We start from the raw sequence: 20,345 nt of genomic DNA, 5'->3' as shown, positions 1-20,345 counted from the left end.
GATTATTATTATTATTATTATTATTAATGCTTTTATGTAAGCATTTTTTTTATTCTTAGGGTAGGGCTAACTACTTAAGTTACTGTTACAGTAAAGCTACTGAGGTTTTATTATAAAAAATAAATGTCTAATCACTTTAAATTGATCATCTCTTTTATGTTAAATCTCAACCTGAAAAGTAACTAACGCTGGCAACGAAATGTAGTATACGGAGTAAACATTACAATATTTGCCTCGAAGATATAGTGAAGTAGAAGTATAAAGTTTCATTAAATGGAAATCCTCAAGTAAAGTACAAATATCTTAAAATTGTACTTAAGTACAGTACTTGAGTAAATGTACTTTGTTACATTCCACCACTGGTCGCTTGTGAAAGCAAGAGTCAGTAGCCCTCCGCAATTTTGCCGTAAGGAGCTCTGCCAGCATTCAAAGGGTGTAATATTGGCATCCATTCACATTGCAATTCGGCATTGCGGAATGAAGTGAAAGGAGACGGTAGTGCTGTGTAACAGATCAGCGGCAGTATGTGGACAATAAGCGACGGAAGCAACAACTGCATTCAAAAAAAAAATGGCGGAAGAACTGCACATGCCTTTTTCTCACTGTAGAGATTCTACATACTCAAAGTTGTAACGTCACAGAGGTGTACATATTGTGGCTTGAAACCACTGTCTGAAAGGAGCTAGTGTTGTTATTTGGAGTGAATGTGGAAGTTGTTGTTTTTAAGCCCAACCCTGTTCTTTTGCCCTAACCTTAGTAAAGTGGATTTATAGACTAAAGTTAACCGTTTTCTCTGAACCATATCAGGGCTATATTAGGGCTTTTGTATTTTACACACAGTAAAGTATAAGTGACATATATATATATATATATATATATATATATATATATATATATATATATATATATATGTCATATACCACTTATACTATACTGTGTATATCTCTGCATATATTTAAATATATTTATTCATTGATTTTCATACTACTACATGCAAAAACTTATTTAACCTATGCTAAAATATATTTTCTCCAATGTGCAATATCTGTAAAATGCAAAGTACTTAAACACTTAAACATATATATTAATAATAAATTCCAAATAGCAGAAATGTATGTATATTATGTGTATATAATGTATGTTTATGTCTGTCTGAACCCAACCCGTTCTCCTGTGCTTTGTTACATTCCACCACTGGAAGAAAGCAAGCGAAAACCTTTTTCTAAGGATCTTCATGAGCCCATAAACCCATCTGATCTTTGATGCTGATTCATTAAGGTTATCCCTGTTATGTCGATGCTGTTTTCTCAGTCCAATCTGTTCTGCTTGGCAAACATGTCTGGCAGGAGGCCTGTTGTTAAACATGTACAGTAAAGGGGAGATGCCAGGGCACTGAATTAATTGAAAGTCTTGCCTCGCTGTTACCTAATAAGGACAGTTGGCAAAGTCACCGCGTGAAGTACTTGAGGCCATAAGCTGTTGAATTATGCAAGAGTGGAGCAGCTTGTTCCTTCAAAGCATGAATCAAAAGTAAAAAGCTCGTGGAGGCATTGAGGTTGGATGGTTGAATGGGCGCGTCCAGGCGCTAGGACCCGGGACACGTGAGCGTATTAGTTTAGCCAGAGGGTGGAGACGGTGAACAATGAGGGAGCTGACTGGTAGGACCAGCACAGGAGCAAGATCTGAGAGCAACACCCCCCTCCTCCACCTCGCCAACCCCAGAGTCCCGCTGGACCGACGGACAAAACAGACTGACCGGCAGACAGTGAGAAGACGCAGAGCTGAGTTCAGAGAGAGTGGGAACATGTAGATTGGTCCATGCACGCTGCAGAGAGCAGAGGTTTTGCTGAGCCCCCCCTTGCGTGGATCTGAGTGAGTGAATGGGTTCGCCTCACTGTGTGTGGTGCTGAAGTGGGTCATGCGGACCACTGGAGGAGCGGAAGATAAACACGCACCCTCCTCCCGCTGCTTGGCAGGTTGAGATGGTGGGCGCTCAGAGGAGGGATCCCAGCCTGTGTCCTCATCCCAGCCTCCAGCATCAGATGATGCTTTGATTTAATCCGCCTCCGAGGAAAGTCACAAACTGAAGAGCAGATTTTCACAAACAGGACAGGAATCTTCTTCAAGAACAACGAGATCTCAACAGAGCTTTGTGTCAGCTGTGAAACTGCAAGGTTTCTGTTTGTTTTTTTTACGTACCAATACCTGATCGATAACTTCCCCATCAAACGAGGAGATCCATTCGTCGGTTTCCTGCAGACCCTTGGCGGAGCGCAGAAGCTCTGCTCGCCGAGCGGATGCAGGACCATGGAGGAGAGAGACAGGTCGCCAGCAGGTGAGTGAGTAACACCTAGATGCACCCTGAGGTGCATGAAACCGGGTCAGTCTAATAGATATTGTTAAATGCAAATAATCAAACAAAGAAAAACAGAAATGAGGGCTGGGAAATGTGAGTTATTGCATGAATTGTATTATTATTATTTAACATTGTGCATGTTTTATTTGGATTTCAATTGTTTCCATATTTCTGCCGAACTTTGACTCATTCTCATTGACAACATGAATAATAACACCTACTGCCCACTCTATAATAAAGCATCAGGTATAAGCTACAGCACTACAGCTTTAGGCTATGATTAACTCTAACTAGAGTAAATGGCTGAGCTGGTACTTAAATCTTATGTTCACCCACATTACTGGTGAAATCTGCAGCTATTTCTTTCTGCTTTTGTGATTCGGTCTGTGCTAGATGGATGCGAGGGCATCCGGGGGAATCCACTTTTTTTTTAATGGCCCTTTTATACTTTGTCCAGGGCAGACAGGTGATATCTCATCGTTAATGCTGGCTAATGCATTTAAATGAGCAGCTGACTTGATAGAGCAGAGCCAGTAAAAGCAAAGCCTGGAGGCTGGTAATGGACCCTAAATGAAAGGCAACACGGATTTGCTTTTGTCACAAGCATTGTTTTGGTCAAGAGGAGCAGCAGCAGTGGGCTGGGATCTTTAAAGGAGGAGTTCATCCCAAATGCAAACATAATTTTGAGTCAAAGCTGCTCTACCTGGAGCAGGTATTAGTGCCCAAAATGCTGAACATTCAACATTAGTAATCCCAAAACAAGCACATCTTAAAGAGCAGACTCATGCTTATAAGTCTGGGGTCTTTTATGAAAGAGGAGCCCTCAAAAAGCATCGACATCTTTCTTTAAATTCCTACCTTGAATTAATCAAAAACACCCTGGGACTGCATCCCAGAGCCCAAATATGGCCTAACTACGAGGACATCTGCTGCAAACACACAAAAGAAAAAGCAAACAGCAGAACCCAGACAATGACCCAATCCAACAGCCGGCAAATAAACATCAGCTAAACCCATCGCTGCCCCTCACATAGCAAAAAAACCTCAAAAGAAATGCACAAATAATACACAGTTTGGCTGACAAAATGGCACCAAAACAACATAATTAATCAGTTTAATAAAAGGAAATCAGACTCAGCAGGCACAGTCTGCTAGTAGATTAACTGCTATAGAAAAACATGGCTGCTGAGAGAACAGAAAGGATGCAAACACTGCCAATTGGGACATATAGAGGACATTTAACTCTCTTGTTATAAGGGATGTGCCCTGCTGGGTGGGAATGAAGAAAGCATCACATAATATCTGCAAATTACATCCTAACGTGTCATTATGTTAGTGAGAAAACAGCTGTGTAATGATACCCCTTTCAATCAGGGTAAATGCTGTGTACATGTATGTGTGCGGGGGGTGTTGAATAGGTATACTTCATGTATGTGTTTGCTGTATTTTATGTATCCCATGTTCCATATTATAGTTATTTACACATATTTTATAATCTGGTTATGTACAGTATGTCCTTGTTTTTAATTGTCTTGTTTTTTTACATTGTGTCCTATACTTGCTTTTGCAGCAATGACTAATATCCAGCCATGTAATTAAAGCATTCTTGAATTTTAATTTAAGACAGAGAGATAGATAGATAGATAGATAGATAGATAGATAGATAGATAGATAGATAGATAGATAGATAGATAGATAGATAGATAGATTGATAGATAGATAGATAGATAGATAGATAGATAGAGACAGAGAGAGAGAGAGAGAGAGAGAGAGAGCAAGTTAATTGCAGCCTCAGCAATCACCATTAGTGCATTGATTGTGGTTAGAGGCTATTGTATATGAGTGGGGTTGCAAATCACCATATTCTGCAAGTTTGCCTTGAAGTGGAGGACGAAATGGTCTAAAAAAAAGAAGCAGTGTCCTCCTTAGCGATGCTCTTACATCATTTTGACACGCCCCCTTTTAGACCCCATTTTCCGAGCTCATAATAGAGTCACATTTCACATGTATTTGACATCAAAGGGATGCAGTCTACAGCATGTGGTACAAAGGAAGGGATGCTTCAATTCAGGCTCACTGGATTTCCCCAATCCCTCTCTCTCTCTCTCTCTCTCTCTCTCTCTCTCTCTCTCTCTCTCTCTCTCTCTCTCTCTCTTGTCACATGAAGCCTCCCTTTTGGAACTTGAGGCTACTGGATTGTGAGAGAGTGGGGGTTAGGTGCAGTACAGTATGTTCCCTTGGTAGCTATTGCAGGGATTTTCTGCAGGACATAATTACAACACGGGTGATGATGACTTTGTTTATGATGGCATTTAAAATCAAATACAGTTTCTAATCCCAAAGCCTTAATCCCGAACTACAATATTGATTTATTCTACAGTAGGGTGTTATTTTTGGCTTATTATAGTCCAATTGTTTATGTGATGGTCTACAGGCTGTTTTCATGAACAGTTTGCAGTTATTCCTACAAAATGAATACACTGAGTTTTGTTGCTATCCTAGAAAATTGGGTCTGTTAATGTAGCATACAGACAGCAGGCAGGTGGGAGGGAGTTGGAAGACATAAACCCAGGACTTTGACCCAGGATACGGGTATTTGTGTCCCATTGGAAACTTTTTACTCACTGTCACTGGCTGTGTTTCCATTATAGTCAAAGCAAATTTTGAAGCAAAATTTTTAAATGTTGTATTAAAGAAAATGCGAATTAGGGACGTTTTTCGATCATCTGGTTTACAGCGAATAAACCAAAGCTGCATGAATGTACTTCGGTCAGAAGATGGAAGTGTAATGTATTGCTGTAGGATAATCCATCAGTAGACAGGAGAAGAAGTAGAGATTGCACAAGAGAGAAAAAAACAATAACAAAGAAGAGGTTGCTAATCAAAATTGGCCACCCATGAGAGAAAATGGAGAGAAGTCTTCAGGAATTGGATTCAATTGGGCAACTTAGAATTGTTCTTTCAAAAACCACCTTGAGCAAGTGTAAAAACTTTTATGCACATTTTCGGAAGTTTAACCAGAACCCAAATTTTGGTGTTTTCATCAAGCTTTTCTCATGCAAATCTTCAAAGTGTGCATAGAAATTTGTTGATGGAAATACGACTACTGACTACAAGTCCTCCAAACCGCACAACCACATATGTTGTTTGTTTCTACCCTCAAATAAGACCCATAGGAGCTCCAAAATTAGCACCCTAACAGGTGGCAACAGATCAGCACATACTCGTACCTTAATGGGTGCCATTAATTGCAGTTTTGTTAGGTTAAGACAACAAAAGTATTTCCTTAAGGTTAGGGCAAAAAAGTTCATGAATAGACGTAACAAAAGATAGTTAAGAAAATAAAATTAATGCAAACTGCTAATGCAATATAACTGCAGGAGGTGATGTAATTATGTAGCTTATATAACCACTGGAAATGAGGGAGTTATGTTGGTGACATAAAACGTGGCACGGCAGTTAAATTATGTTACTTCAAAGAACAGTGTTTACTTTTGGTTTCACACAGGACCTTGTCATGATTTATACTCTGTATCGTGGCTTCTCCCTTTGCTTTTACACTCCTTAACGTCACTTCTGCCCTCGTGTTCTTTACAATTACTAAGGCCACTAGAGGGCGCCACAAACTACAAACGTAAATATGGGTCGTAATAAATTGCTGTACAACGACACATGGTGTAACAGTCAGTATAGATGTGTACTGTAGTACAGTATAGCGCCACAAGGGGGCGGCACCTCTTCCCTGTTTGGGTGTGTATACAGAGCCGCCTTGGTCATTCACCATGCCTCTTGCTCTGCGGACTTTCCTCAGAGGAGAACTCTCAATATATGGTAACGAGTTGGTGTTGGTTGCGATGTCTACCTACTGTTATTCCTGTATGGTTAGTGAACGTAGCGTAGCGCCGTGGAGACCTGGCTTTGTATGGTCAATGTTTAGACTCTGTAGAATAAAGCCGCCGTGTGGAAATCCCCACTTCTGTGTCTGTCGTCTCTCCAAGCTAACCTGCTATCCGGAGCTTCTGCTAAGGCTAACTGCTAGCCTCTCCGCCTACACCAGCTCACGTTACAATGGGGAGGTCAGGACAGTCTTTTTTTGTAAGAAAAAAAATGGACACAGTACTATAGCCGAGTGTCCTTCACATCCCAAAGCTAATCTCCACTCTCAGTCACTGTTTGGATCCTTTTAACCTTGGTTTCTTCCCTCCCGGGGTAAAGGTCATCTCAGTCAGAGGCGAATGGCCGCCAGCATTCCTGCCAGCAGGCGGTAGCTCCATGGGGTATGTGACATACAGTAGCGACAGAGAGAGGGATCATGGGAAGGAGAGTAGAGGCGAGACAAGTCATTGATGGGTTACACAGCACTTGGTCCCAGCAGGGTTCCTCCATATGGGCATCTGGGCAAAGCTGAGAACAGGTGATTTGTCAAAGTGAGTGCCCGTGGCCTGGGCTGCTGGTTCACCTATCACAGCACAGCAGGAGGTTTCTTCAGCTGTGTGTTGATGTGGGCACTAAACCCACCCACTCACTGCCTCTGATGTTTTGTGTAAGGAAGGTGATTCAGTTTTTCACGCCCGAGTGAGGAACAGACTGTCCTGAGCACGACTGGCTGTCGCATGAAGCCCATTTGGTTTTTGATGGAATGACAGATTGTTAAGGATCACAGTCATTTGTTTTTACTGAGACAACAAGGAGAGGGACAGACAAAAATACATCTGTGTGTCCGTGCATGCAGTTGTTTTCTCTGTCAGTGAGAGAAACCACATCAGTCACATCGTATTTCACTCACTGTTTTCACTTTGACCCAGAAGCAAGGCATGTTGGGCATTTTGACAGTAAATTGGACACAGGAGATCAGTCTTCACCCATAATGACTCTTCTGCCAAGAGCAAAGCAACTAGTCCATTAGTAATGGAGAGAGGTAGCGACGTGAGGCAGCCTCTGCAATCTATTTATTTCTTTCATTAGTCCCTTGTTTACATTTTCTGGAACAGACAAGAGAGAAAGAGGAGATGAGTCTGGACAAAAAAAGGCAAACACTGTGTGATATATGCTTCGTGTACATTTAAATACACGTGTTAAATTTTCATCTTTTCCACTACAATTTAGCTCATCTCCTGTATGTGAATCTGTATTCATGTTTCAATCTCACCTTTCTGAAGTCTTAATGTGATAATCAATGTCATGTCACAGTTCATTGCAGCTGTATCACTCACATAGTTTACACTGGAAGACCTGCGGCACTGAATACACAATTAATGTCCCTGATGAGAGTCACATGAGAGTAGGCTACCACTGATATTTGTCCATCTGCAAGCTTGGCTTCCTGTGTTAATGATTTTTCTTCAGTTAGTCCCTGTTATTAAAGACTATGTTGAACATGGAGCAAGCTAAGTGTCTGCTTTGAGCTAAATGCTAACATGCTCATAATAACAAGCATACATATGCTGTGTTGCATTTACCTCAGAAGTCAGGGATTGGAGATGGGAGAGAAGTCACTCATGTTGACCACGTTCCAGCACAACAAATCAGAAAAACAAGATAGATGTTAGCAATACACATTCTGCCCAAAATAGCACTTGTTAGCTATTGTTAGGAATATCGATTGATAATAACACATGACACAATATTTGGTGCCTATTCAACCTATTTTATTGATTGGCCTGTACTGTAATGGTCTGGATATATTTAAGTTACTCTTATATGCTTTTACACAGTTCATACTTGTATATCTTATTTTGAATGGGAAAAGTCCAGAAGTGTTATATATGAACTGGTGAGTGGAATAGTTATGGACAATATATTATATTATATTATATTATAAGTTATGGACACACTTGTGCATCTAACAGAGCCTCAGTATTGTTATTTTATGTTTTCTTACAAGAATAGACACCATTCACACATAACACTTACAGACGTTTACCAGGATAAACTGTGTAAAGCATATAAGAGGAACTTATAGTACTGGGCCTCTCACATACAAACACTGTAGCAACATGTCCAGAGATGAAGAGAGAAGTTGGACAGAACTGCATGTGATTTAATGAGACACAAAAAAGACAGAAGTGCTAAAAAAAACAGAATATTACTGCAGCTTTCCCTGACTGACTGTTCTGATCTTGGATTTTGAGGTTGGTTTGGTTCTTCTGACTTTCTGAGTCAGAAATTTGACTTCAGGGAGCATTTTTAAGCTCAAATGTTTGACTGGGAAATAGGTGCTATAAACACCATGATGTTTACAGTATGCACCATCTTAGTTGATTATGTTAGCATGCTAGTGTTTGCTAACTAGCAGATAAAGCTGATGACATTAGCTTTGGACTGAAGTTGGCTCTAAATTAAAGGTTGAGGGATCAACAGGCTAGTTTTTTTTTCTGAAGACTATGGAATTAATGTGTGTTACCATATTTTATTGCAATCTTTCCAATAGTTTTTGGGACATTTCACTCAAAACTACAGAAGAACTTCAGATTGGCACTAGAGCTAAACTTAGGGGATCATCAAAGTCAGCAGGATTCATCCTCTGAAAATAAAGAATATTGGCAAAAATCTCCAGTAGTTTCCAATAGCCAAATATTTCCATCTAATAGTAGTCTGAAAACAAAGTGGTGACCCACTGCCATCCCCAGAATCCACAAGAAGACCTGAACCCACAAGTGTAACCCTCAGAGTTCAGAGGCTAATAACACACTGGACAAGGTACATGTCAAACCCTGAGGCTGCAAAGAGACAGTCTGTGACAAGAGAGATGGTTGTCAGCGGTATCAAAGGATAAATCTCTGTTCCCATCTCCAGCTGGGCGTTTATGGAAGAAAAGGTCAACTGCCTCTGCAGTTTAATCTCTTGTGTGACACGTAGAGTCAGCCACAACAGGTCTCCAGACCGGCGCTGTGATTATTAGGACATGAAACGGGATGTTTTGCCTTTTTCCGGGAACAACCTGTTTTTTAAGAGGGTTATACTGCAAATGCACACAGCTCTGTTTGAGTAATTGCTAAATGGAGTAAGATTTGCCAATCTGTATTTGAGGGGAAATTAGTGGCTGGAAAGCAGATTGTTGCTGCTGAGTGAAAAACTCATAACTCCACTTTTTAGGAATTTGAAAAAAAGGCTTTTTCAGGCTGTTCTTGTTTTCAGACTGTGCATTTTTTATTCATTGACACGAAAAGAGGATTTTTCATCACAAATATTGAATATACAACGTCCAACCTGATCAACACTGACAAAACAACAGAGGAATATGTGAGCAAACCGGGGATCTGTTTGCAAAAGGCTTACAGATGATTGACAATGAGTAGGATTGGCACAAAAACCCACAGACACTAAAGTGTGCCTCAGGCCAAATGTTCATCTGCATGTGGAGCGTGTTGCTGTTACCTTGTCTTTAACCGCCTGAGAGGACAGGAGAGGAGCAGAGGGCAGCATGGGAGATCAGTGGGGCATGTGGCTGTGGTCGAGCACGAATGCTGAGTCGTGTGGAGGCTCACAGCTGCTCCCTCTCAAAGGTGGGAACACAAAGGGCCTTTGATAGAGTGTCACTGTGTGACTGATACACACACATACCCCTCTTACAAAACACTCACACACAATCATCTCCCAGAGACACATAATTTCATCCCCACACCTTCGGGGCACTACACTGCAGTTTCTGGTTTACATCGTCATCGCACCGTCTCCTAACCACTCATCACATTTCAGGACTCTTAATCCAGTTCTGCAAAAGGAAATGAGTGCAAAGCATCCTGCCCTGTTGGGTGGGGGGGTGCTTTTGTCTTTGTGGGAGCTGAGTAATGTGATTAAGATCCATGCTGGAGTGCTGCACATTCTGCCCGTGGTGGAGCTGACTGGAAAGAGTGCAAGTAAACAAGCGCTCCTATCCCCTCTTCTTCTGCTTCGTTTTCGCTGATAGAGACTGTGGGGCCATGCAGGGTGGGCGGTCAGAGGAAATGTCTGTCTGTCTGTCCCATTTAAATTTTTAATCACCCAACCTGGACTACAGACTGATCTGGATAATGATCAACTCTTGTGTTGACTCGCTGAGGGCTATACAGTGGGCACGCTCAGAATGAGTAGGCTACAATATTCATAGGCTCTTATATAAGCATGCTTATGATAAAATCAAGAAGCAAGTGTTATCTACAAGGATACATGCTGGGCACTTTCTATTTGCAGTGTTTGCTTCTTCGACAAAGAGTGATGAGCCAAGAACACGAAGCTGCAAATGGTCGCATCCTATTTTAGTTTTCGCTGTCTAATAGCTATATTTATCACTCTCTTCCCACAAGATAGGTGAGGAACCTCAACGCCTTCAGAACAAAACCTCCTGTGCTATGTTTTCATCAACTGTACATTAGCTACCGTGCATTAATTCAGCCCCCCTTTCTCCATAATGCACCTGTCAGTCGACGCAGATACATTTGTGATGCTCTCGTTTGAGCAGAAACAGGCTGCAGGGAGACAAGAACAAAGAGCAAAGCAGTTGCCTTTGAATGATGGATGAAAAAGGCCATCAGCAAAATTGTTTGTGCTGATTTGATGCCTATTAGAGTGCGTATGTGTGCGTGCTGTGCATGATTGGATGATTACATTTGATTGTGCGTGTAACGAGGGGGGTTGAAGAGAGACAACGGGTAAGATCATTAGTGTGCCGCACTTCATTTGCGTAAAAGGTCCATCTTGTACAGTTTGTTAAATAGTTTTATCGTTCACTCAATCACTGTAACAGAAGCTCACCTGCACTGTCACTCATCTCTGATTTTTAATTTGTTTTCAGTTGGTACATTTAGTGTGTCAGACTCCATCTGAGCTTGCAATTAAAGCAGCTGTATTTTCCCTCCTAGGATCGGTTTGACCTATTTCAAACTTGGCACTTCTGAAAATCAGCAATAACTTTTTTGTCGCACTATTTTTTTTTTTTCAGCTTCAGCAATTTGACCAAAATACAAACTAGGGAGCAACCGCTGTGCAAACCAAATGTGTTTTCCAGGCGAAACTAAGCAGCCTCTTTTCTCAAAGCAACACCACTAACTGATGCTGCATTGGGAAAACAGTGGAAAGAGAACTGAAAGCCTTAGCTGTCATTAATAAGTAGTACGAAGGTTATCATGTTTTATAAAGAGAGAAAAAAACAAGTATAGATTATGATAAATTATGTTTAAATCATAAGAGATATAAAAATGTATAAAAATTAATTTCTGTGCATGATGAGTGATAATAAATTATGCTTGAAACCATACATAAATGTCTAAAGCCATTGCATTTTTATGTAAAATGAGAGATAACTTGAACTGAATGACTTATTGTGTGGAAAACACAAAACCAACACTAATCCATTTTCATGCAACAAAAAAAGTACAAAGCCAACCCCACACACTATTTTTTAACCTACATGCTCTAAACTTTTGTGACCTGGTTAAGCTTAAAATGGAAGTGAGAGAACACTTAAAATTTGAGCTCATAACTCCAAATGAATGGAGCCTGTCTGGACACAGAGACAGAGCGTTCCTGTAAGCCATCCGAACTCTGATGGTGTTGCACTCAAATTTGTCTCAATGGCTTTGTTGACCTAAATTGTTCGTAAATGTGCCAAAAGAGGTCGTTCCTGCATGGAAAAAAAAGATGCAAAGCAGCAGAATTAATGCTATAATTTACAAATAAGACAAAATAACATAATCAGATGTAAAGCCATTGTAATCACTAACACTTTAATTGGTGACTGTAATTTATGTATATAATTCCATGTATAATATTTTTTATAATATTATAATTACATTTATTTTGTAATGGCACATGTAACCTGCCACTCCTGCCTGCTGAAGGGGTTAAAAATAAAATAAAATAAAATAAGTGTTATAAAATAAATTCAGGTGTTATGAAATTGCAGTATAATCATGACCTTTTATTAATGTGTTTGACCATTAAAAAAATAATGAATGACAATTAATGACTTTGTTTTTGTTTTGTTTTTCTGAAGGCTTGCCTATTAGAATATATGCTTCATAAAATTTCTGGTAAAACAGGCTTCAGCCTACACCTTTTCAGTCAGCATTGTTCTTTTGTACTTTTAATTTAATGCCTTATCTTGATTGATTGATTTATTTGAATGTGCATTCTTTCTGTAAAATTGTAAATAAGGACCAAAACAAATCACTACTACTGCTGCTATACACTGATTGTTCCTTATGTTAGAAAATGTAAATGTATTGGTACCTCAGAGTCACAGATGATTTGTGGCAGCTCTTACCAGCCTGTGTATACCTCGGAGCTGTCAGCCATCTCTATTTGTTTCCATTTCTTCGTCCTTCTACCTGGACATATTGATTTTCCCATAGCTGTCTGCCAGTAAGTGCTGTCTGAGACCAGCCCTATCTGAAAGCTGGTCCGCGTGATCTAGAGGGACAGCAGGAAGTCCAATACATTTACTGAAAGCACTTCCCCTGTTGATGCCTTCACTGAATTGATTGTATGGAAATGAAGGTCTGTTAAAGCCTTCCTGATTTAACCACCCGTTGGGATATAATGTACAGACAACAATACATGGACGTGCGCCAGCAAATATACTGATACTCAAGAGCATTCTGTCATAAAAACACTCATGCATAAATTTCTCTCGTCTCTAAGCAGTGTTTTTTCCTTTTCATTTAGTCTGCCCCACAGCGTCAAGGCGAGCCTGTCTCTTTCTCCATCTGGGCCGGGACGGGTCGGCAGCGGTGGCGGCTCCCCTACGTCCAAGATGGGCTACTGCGGGGGGGTCCCTGTGGAGGACATGCAGGCGCTGGCCATCACCTCTCTGTCGGCAGCAGATGTATCCAAACAGTATGAGCACATCCGTGAGCTGGGGAAGGGCACGTACGGCAAAGTGGACCTGGTGGCACACCGGACACAGGGTGAGCTGGTTTTAATGTTTATCCTCTATCCTTTTTTTTACTAGTGTGTCCTGACCAACCCAGTCGCCAGAACAAAATATCGACATTGTATGTATGTATGAAATAACACAGATATGCTGAATGTTGACATTTCCCTACTCGTCACATCCTGACACTTGGCAGGGGTGAACTACTGAACGGGCCTACTACTAAGAAATGCAAAATGACTGAAAAGACACAAAATGACCTCATAGAGGCACAGAGTTATTACAACGAGACACAAAACAACCAAAAAATACCCACAAAATGAGTACAAAGACACACAAAATGACTAAAAAGAGACACAAAATGACTAAAAAGACACAAAATGACAAGAAAGAGAAAGAAATCGACCGAAAAAAAGACAAAACAACCAAAAACCTACAAAATGAGTACAAAGAGACACAAAATGACATCAAAGACACAAAATGACAACAAAGAGAAAGAAATCAACCCAAAAAAAGACACAAAATTATTACAGAGAGACACAAAACAACAACAAAAAACACAAAATGACTACAAAGATACACAAAATGACAATAAACAGCCACAAAATGACTAAAAATGACAACAAGGAGAGAGAAACCGACCAAAAAAGACATAAAATAGGATCAAATGATCAAATAGACACAAAATGACCACAGAAACCCACAAAAAGAGTCCATACCACCCATGATGCCACCACAAAGCCTGTGCCCAATGGTCCATTGTCTCATAATCCCATGTTTTCAGTATTTATTCATGAATTCAAATACTTCTTGGTTAAAATAAATACATATGTTAAGTTTGTTGCTTGTTACTTGAGGACATGAGCAGCGGTCTTCTGGGTGGAAATCTGGTATCTGTTTGACCCAAACATCCAAACCAAACACTTCACTTCACACACTTTTATATCAATTGACCTGAAATATTGACGTAGATTGCACTCGGTTAAATAGCCAAATGAATTTCCTGTCAATGTATCTGTGGTTTGCAGAAACATACAACAACAACATTTTTCTGGTGATTAGCTGGTCTTGACTGTCAACCATCTAATAAAGCTTGAATATAAAAAAAAGCCATTTTAGGAAAGCAGATTGCTCAGATCTCCACATTGTGCCAGCATGTCTCGAGGATAACCAGTTAATGCAGATCAGCATGTTCTAAAGTCTCAAGGCACAGTGCTGAGACATTAAGTTTCGCAGTTAAAAGGGTTTGTTGAGGATTTTTTTTGGGTCTACTGGTTAATCCCTGGTTGTAAGAAAATCACGGTTAGAGAGTCGGCTCAGCCTGAAAGTGAGCTGAGAGCCTGAGAGAGCAGCAGAGATTTGAAGTGCTGGTGTGAGCACTAAAGAGCCTTTGTATATCTGCAGCTGTGATCACGAACAGCTGGTTGTATGTGTGTAATGGAGGTGAGATCCATTCGCGGCACATGTTCATATGAATGAATGTAGCAGCTGGTACAAAGACACGGTTGGGTAGTTGGAAATCTCTATCTTTTCCAAATTCACTGAAGGTGTTTTGGATTGTAAAATCTTGGCAATACACGTTTTAGTTTAATTGTGTCCATCTGTGTGTCTTTTTAGGTACCAAAATGGCGCTGAAGTTCGTTACCAAGAACAAGACGAAGCTCAAGAGTTTTCTGCGGGAGTACAGTCTGACAGGCTCACTCAGCTGCAGCCCTTTCATAATCAAAGTCCTCGACGTGCTCTTTGAGACGGAAGACAGCTATGTGTTTGGACAAGAATATGCCCCCGCCGGGGACCTTTTCGACATCATTCCCCCACAGGTAACGCTGTCATCCTTTCCTCCACCAATCACCGTCCTCACTCAGCCAGAGCTGCTCCAATCAGCCGCCCTGTACAGACACCGCAGCTTTAACAAGCTCTCCTGGGATTGGAGCCTTGTCTTCGTCCCGGTTTTTCCTCCACACGCAGAGCTCTCGCTTTGCTTTAGTGTTATTGCAGCTGATGTGCTGGAAGACTTCAAGGTTCTTCTAAAGGCTCGTTAAAAAATGGTTGCAGCAGAGCTCAAAACTTCTGTTTAAATTTTGTGAGCGATCACTTTTCAGCCTCACCTACTCTTTTTAACTGCACTGTAACCTAGTCACCACGAAGCTCTATTCTGGTATCACCTCCCATAGTCTCACCTCCTACACAATGTACTGTATCTTTTAGACTGCATTAATCAGATTTTCTCTCTTTCTCCTTCCCTCTTCTTCTTCTTCTTCTTAGGTGGGTCTGCCCGAGGAAATGGTCAAACGCTGCATGCAACAACTGGGCTTGGCGCTGGACTTTATGCACAGTAAAAATCTGGTGCATCGGGATGTCAAGCCTGAGAATGTGCTCCTATTCGACCGCGAGTGCCGCCGCATTAAACTGGCAGACTTTGGTATGACAAGACGCGTGGGGTGCCGTGTGAAACGGGTGAGCGGCACCATCCCCTATACGGCGCCAGAGGTGTGCCGGGCTAGCCGTGCCGAGGGCTTCCTTGTGACCACCAGTCTTGACGTGTGGGCCTTTGGTGTTCTGGTCTTCTGCATGCTGACTGGGAACTTCCCATGGGAGGCAGCGCTGCCGGCCGACGCCTTCTACGAGGAGTTTCGGCGCTGGCAGAAAGCAGGTTGCCCCGTGGGGACGTACCCGTCTCAGTGGCGCCGCTTCACCGATGATGCGTTGCGTATGTTTCAGCGGCTTCTCGCTGCAGAGCCGGAAAAACGCTGCGGCGTCAAGGACGTCTTCTGCTTTGTGAAGTACGAGCTGGTCAGCGAGCTCAGGCGTAGGGCGTCTTGCCGAGCCAAGAGGGGTGAGAGGTCGAGCTCGGGAGTGTGCACCGGCAGTTGCACTTCCTCCTCGACCTCCACTACGTCCCGTTCCTCCCACAGACACCCTGAGCCCTCCACCCCTCCGGGAACATCCTGCCTGCGCCCGGCACCGCTCAAACGCAGCGTCCTGTCCGACCCGCTGTCTCCCAGAGAGGAGTCTGGGCAGCACCAGTCTCCAGGCAGAGACAAAAACAAAAGCCAGATGGTGATGGCAACCGCCATTGAAATCTGTGTGTGACCACAGTACTTTAAGCATGACAGAGAAGCTCAGGATCACATCTCCGGCTGTGGAAATGGACATCATCAATCAGCGGTACACACGTGGACAGCTCATCGCTGTCACATGCCGTTTAGGTTTTGATTTGTGACCAAAGACTGCTTCCCAAGCTGAGAAGCCGTTATAGAGTCCGCTGATGTTGCTACTCCATCCAGACATTTGTGTTTTCTGCCCATACACTGTGGTGGTGCTAATGATTCTATAATTAGATACATAAAAAAAACTGTCTTTCTCACTCGTCACTCCATGTCTCTTTACTTGTATTTACATTACGTCTCTTTACTAGTGTTTATTTATCTCAGAGTTGAAGCTCCGGGGAGGCCCAAACTTTATCTGATCTGGCGATGCCGTTCAGTCGGAGGCCGGTGATCTGAGGGCAAATCTACGCAACTTCATCCGACTGCCATTTCTCAGACTTCCTACCAACTCCAAATGCATAAAATTAGTCTTATAAAGAGAAAACAAGAAGAAAAAAGAAACCTTGATGTAGCAGTTTGTATGGGCTGTCTTTTCATGGACGTGTCTAGACTTAGAGACAGATTCTCAGAGATAGAGATCGCCTCAGGACACTTCACTGGGTCACTTCCTGTTTTATTATTAATGGAAATCCATTGACTGGCTGAAAAACACACATCTGCCACTTTTGAACTGCTCTCATTGAGACTTATTTCCAATGTAACTAAAACGAGTACAGGGATTGTGCATTTTCTGGGTGAAAAAGGTGGTGAACAAAGAAGAGGAGAAGAGATTTCTTTTTTAATGTTTCTTTTCTACCTGCTGTGTGTGTTTGGATGTGTATGTGTGTGTGTTTCAAATGCTAAAGCACAAGATTTTTGTAAAGAAGGAGAACTCTCAGTGGAAACTATGACTCTATATTGTAAATAATTTGATATTTCTAGGAGTGCACCGTATTATCAGGTAGTTCAATTATGTAGCAGTACTAATTTTCTACGATGGGGAAAGGGGTTTTACAGTTACTGTCGGGGCAAAGCACTGTATGTAGCAACAAAATATGACAGAATGTACAGTATATCACAAGAAATTAAATATATAGAAAAATGTTCTAGAGCCTATTACAATGTATAACATGGTAGCAGTGGCTGTTCTCTTTTTTCTTTCTTGTTTTGGGTTTTATCTGAACTGAAATGAGCTTTCTTGACACACAAATTGGTGAATAGATGCCACTCATTTTACTGTCACCATCATTTTATCATTACATCATCCAGTAAAGTCATCGTGCTTCCTGGTTGTCAACAAGTACAGCCCATTCTGTCTTCATTAAACCAGTTTCATGTACCGAGAGGCTGCTTTGGAAGTCGGCAGCTTCACAAATTAAATTCCCACAAAAGGTGTTCCAATATTTGATAATCAAGTTGCAACATGAGCACACAGTATCGACTGCTCGGAACATGCTGTTGCACCCACTGTGCTCACCTTTAATTTAATCTTCCTGCCTCTCTCTGGGAATTCATCCAAATGTATCTCTTGAATAACAGAGCCCAGGTGTTTATTATCTGAAAGGATGACCTCTGTGTCAGCTATTGATGTTCTGTTCTGTTGATTGACCCTGACCAGTGCTCAGCTACAGCTACAGCTTCCAAAGAGATGCTGCTAATTATTCAGCATCTAAAAAACAGACTGTGTTCAATGCGAATGTTTCAGTGCTCACTCATTACCATTATTTGTCTGGCTTGCATTGCGTTACTGTTTTGTCTGTCAGGTGTGTGTGTGTGTGTGTGTTTGTCTTCACTTTTCCTATTTCTCCACTCCTCCCATGACAGCCCATCAGCTCTGTTGCTGTAGTGACAGTGCCGGTGCTCCTCTGGCTCGCCTTCTGTCGTCTTCTTGAAAATCAAGTCTAATTGAGCCCAAATGAAACAACTGGTCACCAACCTTCCTCCCAGTCACCCACAGCTCCTCATGGCAGTTGCTTAGCTTATTATACTGGATGACACATTTCTGCACATACACATTTTCCTGTATTTTATGAGCTCGTTCACAGGACAAAGTCTTCATCTAGACTTATCAGGCATAAACTGTTGATTGCTGCCATCATTTTCCTTGTCCCTTCCCATCCTTACTCTTGATTCTGCAAAGGTGACCTGATTAAGGGTGATGACTTGTCAAAGGGATGTATTGTATGCTGAGATGTGGCTGTCTCATAGGATCTGTCAAACGCTAATCCATCAGTAGATTGTGGTAGAATGTGAGTTAGCCCTGCCCTTTGTCTTGCTATTCTGTTTTATGTGAAAATGAAGGGTCTACATAGGGGGAAAAGACAGGGATTAGATGGACAGTGTGCAAAAGGTAAAATAAAGTCATGCAACTCAACATAATGCAAAATAATGTAACTTAATGAAACGTGATGTAACTTACAGCAAAACGTTACGTAACCTAACATTATGTATCCTGCTTCATAACATGACATGACCCATCATGACACATTATAACATGACTCATTATAACATGACATATTACATAAGGCATCATAACATAAGGCATCATAACATAAGGCATCATAACATGACGCATCATAACATGACGCATCATAACATGACGTATCATAACATGACCCATCATAACATGTTGCATTATAAAATGACATATAACATGACATATACCATGACGGCTCATAATATTACGCATCATGACATATGGCATCATAACATGACATATAAAATGACGCATCATAACATGACGCATCATGACATGACCCATCATGACGCATTATAACATGACATAACATGGCACATCATAACATGGCACATCATGACATGATCCACCATGACGCATTATAACATGACATATAACATGACTCATCCTAACATGATGCAATATGACACGACGCATCATGATATGACATGACACATCATGACACATTATAACATGGCATAACATGACTCATCATTCCATGACTCATCAAAACATGATGTTTCATGACATATTATAACATGGCGGATCATAATATGATGTTTCATGTCACATGGCACATCAGACCAGTACATAATCAGAACATGAGGCATCATAACACACAACATTACATGACACAACATTATGTAACTGATGTATATATGTAGCCCCCATCATGACAAGTCTCACAGCGTGTGGCTTTGTTAAACATTATAGCTCTTAACATCATTAGATTACTATCAGTTGTTGCAATAAGCAACACTGTTTATCATGGACTGTTATGACAGGAATTGTCAAGTTTAATGATGAGGTGTCAAATTATGAAGTTCTACTACTACATTTTCAAGTTTCACTGAAACTCTAGAGAGTAGCCTTCTGTTTACCCTGTCTATCCTGATCCAATGATCAAACTGTTTTCTGCCAGCAAGTGTTGTTGTAGAATCTAATGTAAATACTGTATGTACTGTGTCTTTAACAAAACAAGAAAAGAAGAAACAAAATGTTAATATATGTTGAAATAAATTTATGCACCACATCTTACGGCTCCAGGGTGTTTCTGTGGGTAGTTAGTAATACTGTGGTGGTATTTTTTTCTGCCAGTGTAGGCATAGCACAGCTTTATATGGTCCCCAGACTGCACATCAGATGAAGGTCAGCTGGAATCACATGTGATTTCCCGAGGCTTTGGTCTGGTTCGCCAGCGAGCCCCCAGATTATTTTAATATGCTGACTTCCTTCTGAAAGCCCAATTAACACATCTGTAGATAGGAGTTATCTGCTGCCCTCAAAGACCAAATGAGTTCAAGGACGGTTACAATATAGCACTGAAGATGGGAACAGTTATCAGCCTACCACCCCTTCATGCTCAGCTGTTGTGTCAGAGTGGAGGAGTTTGCTCAAGTTGTTATCAGGCTGAGTTGAGACAGTGGCGGTAAACTGTGGTGTATCTGCCGCTGAAGAAAGCTAATCAGTTCAGACAATGCAAGAGAAAGGAAAGGTCAAGCATGACACACAGGGCTTATGTAGTGAGTGGAAGCTTGTCCTTTGTGATAGCCTGTACTCTGCCCTTAAAGGCTACAGCAGCCTAGTGTCAGT

At 41.4% G+C, this 20,345-nt stretch overlaps 1 protein-coding gene across 1 annotated transcript; it reads left to right on the top strand.

Annotated features, from left to right (window-relative positions):
* Nucleotides 1–1,821: 1,821 nt before the first annotated feature.
* Nucleotides 1,822–19,785, top strand: sbk1 (SH3 domain binding kinase 1). Its single transcript, XM_059324603.1, has 4 exons — nt 1,822–2,335; nt 13,001–13,242; nt 14,826–15,028; nt 15,474–19,785. Exons 1-4 carry the CDS (start codon nt 2,298–2,300, stop codon nt 16,299–16,301), a joined length of 1,311 nt encoding a protein of 436 aa, XP_059180586.1. The 5' UTR covers nt 1,822–2,297; the 3' UTR covers nt 16,302–19,785.
* The last annotated feature ends 560 nt before the right edge of the window (nt 19,786–20,345 follow it).

This window comes from Centropristis striata, chromosome 21 (assembly GCF_030273125.1).
Source record: "Centropristis striata isolate RG_2023a ecotype Rhode Island chromosome 21, C.striata_1.0, whole genome shotgun sequence".
Taxonomy (NCBI): Eukaryota; Metazoa; Chordata; class Actinopteri; order Perciformes; family Serranidae; genus Centropristis; species Centropristis striata.
Note: the sequence above shows the minus strand (reverse complement) of the source record. Positions and strands in the feature narration are given on the sequence as shown.

Bases quoted from the DNA above. Each gene is read 5' to 3' on its own strand.
- sbk1 (XM_059324603.1), top strand. From the start codon at position 2,298: ATGCAGGACCATGGAGGAGAGAGACAGGTCGCCAGCAG. The intron at 2,336-13,000 runs GTGAGTGAGTAA...CTTTTCATTTAG, and splicing joins GAGAGACAGGTCGCCAGCAG to TCTGCCCCACAGCGTCAAGG. The intron at 13,243-14,825 runs GTGAGCTGGTTT...GTGTCTTTTTAG, and splicing joins GGTGGCACACCGGACACAGG to GTACCAAAATGGCGCTGAAG.